The sequence below is a fragment of the Ruditapes philippinarum genome, unplaced genomic scaffold (assembly GCF_026571515.1).
Source record: "Ruditapes philippinarum isolate M1 unplaced genomic scaffold, ASM2657151v2 ctg3755_1_1_1_1, whole genome shotgun sequence".
NCBI classification, from domain to species: Eukaryota; Metazoa; Mollusca; class Bivalvia; order Venerida; family Veneridae; genus Ruditapes; species Ruditapes philippinarum.
In genome coordinates this window covers 249,734-257,839 of record NW_026852410.1, presented here as the reverse complement: position 1 = coordinate 257,839, position 8,106 = coordinate 249,734, and the positions used below count along the sequence as shown (strand labels likewise).

Here is an 8,106-nt window from a genome sequence, read left to right as displayed (position 1 = left end):
GATAGTATTAGGCAATCTGAATTTAATTACACAAAATTTCCGTACATTTTAAGCTATTATATGCCAATGAGGGGTTTTGCTGGTTCGATAAGAATTTGTAACCACTCTTGAAAATAAACTTTTCTGTTTTACATGTCAACAATAACTGAGATTTTTCTGCAGAATTGATCTCTACTTCACCCTCGGTTCATTTCCTTAGTTAGCGCGCATATGTTTCCCTTCATATTTTCGATTTTACTTTTCTGAATCTCACATGCCCGCCGCGCAACCACGCTTTCGCTTCTTCAAATAAAATCACCTGTAACTGTTACCGTACCTCTGTCCATCATAAAATATTTTTGGGAAATAATATTCGTCTGTATCTGATATTTTCAGTTTCCCAAATTTTGTTGTTGTTTTTCATCTAAAGGTGAAAATGATACGTTTATTTCACAGACGAGTATTAAAATGATTGACTTTTGCACTGATTTTGCTCAGTATAATCATTTTCAAAGAGGTAGAAACTCTAAATAAAATATTTTAAGCTCAAAGACAAACACATTCGGCCAAAAAATTAATTAATTGTTGTACGCGTAAGAATTATAAATATCACTGTATGAATTTGAAAGACAGACATATATATTACAACATTTTTCTTCAAATTTATATAATTTTTCCGATTTTAATCTACGAATAATAAACAAATTGTAAAACTACTGATAATGTACGATGCTAAAAAAAACATGTATATTTTCTATAATATCTATAAACTCACTGACAAAATGCGTAAAACAATTGTTATTGTTATGATACGGTATGATACCGAGATTTAAATTTGATATTATACATGTATAACCGGTAGAAAGATAAAGAATGGTTTTAATGTTATTGGTATGATAGGAAGCTGAAAGGCAAAAAGAGAAAAAGAAGCGAATTGAATCAGATGAAAACCCTCCAAAACAGTGTGCACCAACTCAGGCGCAAGCTAGTGTTCTTTCTGTTTACTGCCAAACTGCAAATAACATATCAGTCAATTTAACAGAACAGTCAACATGTGATACATTACATTCATTAGAGCTCTACTACACAAATCATGGAAGAAGTGATATATGAATGACACAAACCTTGAACAATGTGCTTATTCAATAATTTAATTGCCAGTAGAACATAAAGTGTCCAAACGTAAGGCAAAACATGTGTCAGTTTTGTTACTGACGATATTAAACATCTAAATGTTATCTTATGCGACGTTCGCTAACATTGCATTACAAGCAAAAAAATTAAAGTACCTATTTACATTGATAAAGTTACATATCAGTCGCTGTTTGACGTCTGCCGTATGTGAAATATTCAATTTCTAAAACTAAACATTGAGCAAGTTAAACACCACGGGTCATGTAATTGACTAGAAAAACTCAGTTTATAAAAAAGTAAAACTGTAGTTAATAATATCTATGATATAAAAGAGTCCATAGGGAAACAATGTTATTCTAACATTTACATATTTGAAAGAAAGATTTTGTTAAATACAATATTCAATGTTATTTTATTCCAAAAAATATCATTACTTTAATGAACAAAAATGAAAGTCTGGCTTTTGAAAATGGAGAAATTAGTGGAACAAAATGCAACAGTTCTGATCAATGCAATATTTAAAAAAGAAGACATCATGGTTACCAAAATCAATTGGGCTATAAACCTTAAAGACAAAAAATGTGATGTCAAGTCTTTGTTTACAAGTTTTTGTATTGAGTCTTTTAGATAAGTTATGCTAGCTAAAACTAATAGGATATGTTTTTACATGAAAAAGTGTTATGTATAAGCCTTGCTTTTCCTGCAAAATTTCTTTGACATATGCATTAAATCTTAAGTGCAGAACATTTCTACTAAAGAATCATAGATCTATCTTGTTCATTCAGCACACAAAATACAATTCAGTTAATCTGTAACAGACAAATGATTCTTTTTAATTAGTAAATTTTCAGTTTAATTGGCTTATAACATACCTTTTGTGATTTGGAGGATATTCAAACATCGGTTGCCAAATCGGAAACAAAATCTCTTTATTTTAATTCTTTAAACTCATACACCACCTCTTATACCACCCGTTTAATTTATACTTATACATCAATAAGTAAGTATTGGATTTTTCTTACTTCATCTGTTCAGATATACTTTCTTACTATTAGCTCACGAAAAGCAATTAATTGTTTCATTGTATGTGAAGGCAATCTAGGAATTAATGTTATGGCTAGGACTTTCCATTTCGAATAACATATACACAATGAAAGGGAGACAAATCTGTAATAAAATATTTTTAACCACCCCGCCGTTATTCACCTTTGAAAAGTACCAAGGACATAGTAAAAACTGTACTGAATATGTAAAATTGGTATATTTCCTAACTTCACAACATATAAAGAATCGCCAAACTAGGCAAATCAGTTCCCTTAGTGTGAAAACAATTGTCTTAAAATACTTCATTTTACAATATTATAACCTGATGGAATATATTTATAGAAAACCTCTTTGTTTTGTCGGATTGTAAAGCACAAGGTTCAGCAAAAACATTTGCTATATGTATGATTGAATAGCTTGATTCAGCGTAATTAAAACTTTGTTTCCCAAAATTTGACTTAGAAACTAAGATAGTTTGCATAAGAACATTGACTTACAAATCATAAAGTAACAACCAAATTATAAATAGCATGGATTCTTTGTTTACGAATTATGAACAAGAAAACTAAAAATGTGTTTCATATTGGCGAAAACATGTGAAAAAAATATGTTTCCTAAGATTTGAAAGAAAAAAATTCAAAAGTACTAAAAGATCCAACAATTATGTTCAGTCATTCAGAAAAGAAATTTACTGCAATAATTAAAAAAAATATATTTTTTTATCAATTTCGCATAAGCAAAAGCAAACTCACATGAACCATTTTATTTTCAATAAGGCGTTGATATCCACAGTTTAAGAAAAGCAATCACTTTCAGGAGCGGATAACTAAAGAGTAGCATGATAATCTCATTTTCAATTGAGATCAAGCAAAGTTTTTTTAACATTTTCCGCGCAAGTTTATATTTTTCGTTCTGGTTTATGTAAAAGAGCACTGAAAGACAAGTTGTCTCAACTTATTTTCACAAAAGATGTTATTTTAATAATCGTATCATTATCAATAGCTATTTAAAATTGTATTATCTATCTCTGCGTCAAAGTCAAACAAAAGGTGAATTATATTATATGGTTCAGGTGACTTAGTATAATGGCGATAACGATACTATTCGAATAATATTCGTACACACTTTAGACAGTCCTTAAGTCGAAAACTTATTACTTCCGTGTCTTACAAGTTTGTACAGGTATGTACTTTTTCAACCGTTTACTATAGGTTAGTTTAATGTGACAAGTTCTATTGAAACAAAAGGTTTAATGTTAATTTTGTAAGTTAAACACACCGATACTTAAACTAGCATTGTATTTTAACGTTTAAATATCCAATAACTTTCATCATTATAAATAAATGAGAAATGGGAATTCATGTTACAAGGGGGATCTATATAATGTTTCATACTGACAATGAACTATTCTTTTTGTTATATTCAATGATCTAATGCCTTCAAATCTGAAGTATGGAAATAAACTGGTATAATACACATGGTACATTTTGTTTGTTTATATATTAAAGTTATAACAATATTAAGAGTTTATTAACGTAAATCAAAAGTAAGTGTATCTAAAATGTTTGTATTCATTATATGAATTCTTAAGAAATCACCTTTTAATTACTAAAACCTAAAATAATCGTTATTTAATCAGTTATATACAACATAGTACACCTATATTAATACAAATGCATCTTAGATAGATAGTGTTTGTTACAAGGTCATTATCATTTCTTTTATCTCAGATAATACATTAAGTATAATGTATAGCTTTGAATAAAATATATAACGAAATAAAGTCAATTACCTTCTTTACAAATTTTAAAGTTTTACCTCGTCCGAGTATTTTTAAGGTAATTAGTTTAATAAGTAATGTTCAAGATATTTTGTTCTCTTACAAAAATGGTGATGTCAAACATTCAATTTTTCTTTTGTATTATCATTTTGTTTCAGGTTTCTACTCGTCATTACAAATCCAACATCATAGAGAGCAAATCACTGTTTCCTATAAATTTCCTAATTTAAAAATCAACGTAGAAACTCATTTCTGACTAGGTAAATGTAAGAGTAAACTTGATTTTTGTGGAGTTGTGATCAATATATATGTAGGATCGTAGGTCAAATATACATTTGAATATCAAACTCACATTATGATACCGAGATGCCGTTCGATGTTGTATCCACATTTCAATATTGCGGTGCTTATTGATATCGAATCCACATTTCGATATTGTGGTGCTTATTGATATCGAATCCATATTACGATATCGACATTTTTTCTATTTGAAAAGTATAATGAAATATAAACGGTAATAAAATGAATCAACCACCAGCTGTCGTAACAGATAGGAAAATTTAGCTTTCGGATAATGATGTAATGGAAACCCTGCATGAACAATTACCCTCGAGTTAGATGTTTTGGTGTGTTCCGACATCTGGTGTTAGAGCTTAATAGTATCTACTGAAATTATAAATCAATTTTTCATTTTTTTCTTTTTGTACGTCCTTTAGGCATTCCGTTTCTTTTCTATTTACGTAAAAGATGTTAAAATCTAACTATTTTGAAGCAAATGTCATTCTTAGTGCTCAGCCTTTAAGATAATGCTTTGTATTATTTCTTTTGGGCTAAGAAAATGGACATTGTCTAAGCCCTCGAAGCCGAATCGTTCTAGCCTTGCTTCGACGAACAATTGTGGATAACTTTCTTGTCCTTCCGCGTTCTTTAAAGCATTTAGTATTTTATAAGGGTATTTAAGAGTTCCTTTCTATACGCCAGAAAAAAAATTCGGCGTAAAATCTTATACACTGGTCGTTCGTCCGACCGTTTGATATCAGGTTTCGTGTCTGGTATGTATCTTTTTAACCAATTGAAGAAAAATTGACAGAAGTGCAGGGTTAACCTTCGTCAAGGTCACAATTTGTCATTTTGAATCAAATTCAAAATGTTGTGTCCGATCTTTTCTTATCAATCGATTAAAAATAAAACTTTTGGCAGAAATATTACTTATAATGAGACGATGTATAGAATGTGCATGTTTGTTCTTCCTGAGATCAAAATTGCCCTACTCCGGGGTTTTCTTGATTTATATAGTCAAACATAGGAAAATACATTTAAGATTCATTGTGTAAAACTACAGTGCCTACAGCTTAGATCTGTAGCATGCAGCATTGCCTTATTGTCCTTTATAAATCTGATAGGAATCATGTCCCTTGGTTCAATTTTAGTCCTGTCCAAGGGGTCACTTGATTAATAGAGACATATTGGGAAAACATATCCGAGACTTATTGTGCGAAATACTATAGCAAGAGCAGAGATGGCAAATAAAACACTATTGTGGATCACACACATTCACACTGATTATTAATAATGCCCCTTTGGTCGAATATTGGGCCTTGCCCGGGGCGTCACTAAGTCAAAATACTTTCTGTAGCTAAGATCATTATTTTGGTAAAACACTTACCAAGCCTAGACTTTAAGAAAGGTACGCTGATGAAGCAATGGGAATTTGCTGGCCTCGTATAAAAACTGGTAATCAAATCATTTAGTCCTTCCTGCACTGCGGGTCACTTCAATATTAGAAGTTTTGTATAAAAAAATTTTTGTTCAGTCTTGATTCTGTGCCCTACGTGGAGTTAAGATATTTAGCTATGTAGACACTTTACCTTTATAAAAACACTCCGTAATACACTGCTTTTATTTCAAGCCCTTGATAATATATGTAAAATTGTTAGCACAAAAGTTAGATATTTTGCATGTAGCATCAATTTGTAGAATTCTACAACAAATATAAAGTGAAAATTGGCCGTGTCCCGGAAGCCTCTTTCCTTGTGTATAGGAAAGCCCTTTTTATTAATACTATCACTTATTTGATTAACCTTTAGTGTCATGTTTCATTTTCATTCTGCTTTTTGTTCGATGCCCAACTTGGATTACGTGTGTGGTGAATGTATATGGCTTGACATTATCGAGTGTTGTCTTCTTTGAACGTTGCTCTGCAATAGTTTTGGTTTCATATTGTCAGAAAAGGAAGAAAATGTAAAACATGTAGAAAAATCACTTATTTGCATCCAAAATGGCACAATTGTTAATGTAAAACATATTTTGAATATAAAAAAATGTAACTTACAAAGCATGGTTTATTTTAACTATCTTATCTTTTAGAAAATGTATGGAGATCAAGATAAACATGATGATGTTTATGGGCAGTTGATGAACGATGTTGTTGCATCGGTGCAATCAGAAAACTATATCTGAAGAAGCGGAGCATATTCGTAGTGCAATACATTTCTATATAAAAAAGTGGCTTGATGAAGTTGAAGAAATTAATCCTCTGTTTAAAGTGAAAGAGTTAATTGGAGTTGGCAGTTATGCTGAGGGAACAAAGATACTTGAACCAAATGAATTTGATTACTTAGCTGTTATTGATGAGTTCTCCAAACCAGGTTTGCTGAACATAGATAGGGACGAATCAAACTTCTATGAAGGATTAGTAAAGGTCAAAGTGAAAGACGATGATCTTAAGTCTAGATGTAGTGACCTCTGTAAAAGTGGCCGCCTTCAGTGTTTTCAGCCTATAAACTTTCCAGGCCTGGGCGAACATCGATTTGGTCATGTTTTTATTGAAGGTTTCAGAAAGTATGCAAAGAAAAATGAATTAAGATGGGGACCAGGAACAGGTTCACCAACACATTGGACAGGTACAATCAATTTACCAGCCGTAAACAAAATATCCCTTTTGCTTGAGGGAGCTGATTACACCGTACCTAATGTTCTTATTTATTTTAAATACAAGGGCAGACAATTAACAACTGATTTGTCCCCAGCTATTAGATATTTTAAACCTGAGGACTGCTTTAATGTTAAAGACTGTGCAGGTCCAGTTTTTGCAGAACTTGTTCTTAGTCGTAAATCCCTACTCCTGATTGGAACACAACACGAATCAGATTTTAAAATAACAGTCACCGAAGCTGAGGTTGAATACATGAAAAGCGTGATGAAACCTGAACACAAAACTATCTATATATTTTTGAAATATGTAACAAAATTATACACGGACAAAGCATATGCTTTTTTTATTCCATTTACTTCATATATGCTTAAAACGGTATGTGTACATCATGATGTCTATTGTATAGCTGACAAGATATCAATGAGACACTGTTTTGAGTCAGTCATAGATGATCTAATGACATGTGCTCAACAAGGATATGTTATTAGTATTGTAGACAAACATATTCACCTCGATTCAGGACGCAAGCACCCCCAGATCCAGGATTACAGAACGAGTATGCTAACAGACATGAAGAACAGACATGAAGAACATGTGCACATTGCCTCAAGGTATCAAAACAGTTGATGCCTTGTTTGAATTAATTGAATATTATGTGTTGAATGAGAAAGAGAAAAGAGATAAAGGTACTAGTTTGTAAATCATTGTTTATATTGATTTCATAAACTGATATTCGAAACTGTATCTATAAGCTGCATACTTACTGCATGTACAATGTTTATCGTATATCTGTTCAATGTAAGAAGTTAATATCGTATAAGTAATAAATTCTGCTAACTATCAATTTAAATATATGTTTACAGCCTATACGCAACTTAAGATCTATATTGATTTTTACTTAAATCACATCACTAAATAAATATAATATATATTTGTAATAAAATCAATTTCATATAAAGAACACAATGATAGGCGGCAACGATATAAAGAATCGGAAGATCGGTTTTACGAAAACATTCAAAGGGAGGTTTCGAAGTTTACTAATATGGGTTTTGAGAAAAACGAAGCGGAAAGTGCTATGGAAAGGGCTTTAGATGGCCCTGAATTGGCTTTGTTAATACTTACATATGTATGTTCATCTTTCCATCCGTACTTAAAGAGTTTCAATAAAGTTTCATTCTAAAGAATGTAAATGTAATGTAATTTTTGCAAATTATAGTAACATTTATTCGAA

General features: G+C 31.1%; 1 protein-coding gene across 1 annotated transcript; it reads left to right on the top strand.

Moving 5' to 3' along the window:
* Positions 1-2,916: 2,916 nt before the first annotated feature.
* LOC132759518 (uncharacterized) lies at positions 2,917-7,530 on the top strand. The gene is made up of 2 exons (XM_060751309.1): positions 2,917-3,339; positions 6,305-7,530. Exon 2 carries the CDS (start codon positions 6,360-6,362, stop codon positions 7,497-7,499), a length of 1,140 nt encoding a protein of 379 aa, XP_060607292.1. The 5' UTR covers positions 2,917-3,339; positions 6,305-6,359; the 3' UTR covers positions 7,500-7,530.
* The last annotated feature ends 576 nt before the right edge of the window (positions 7,531-8,106 follow it).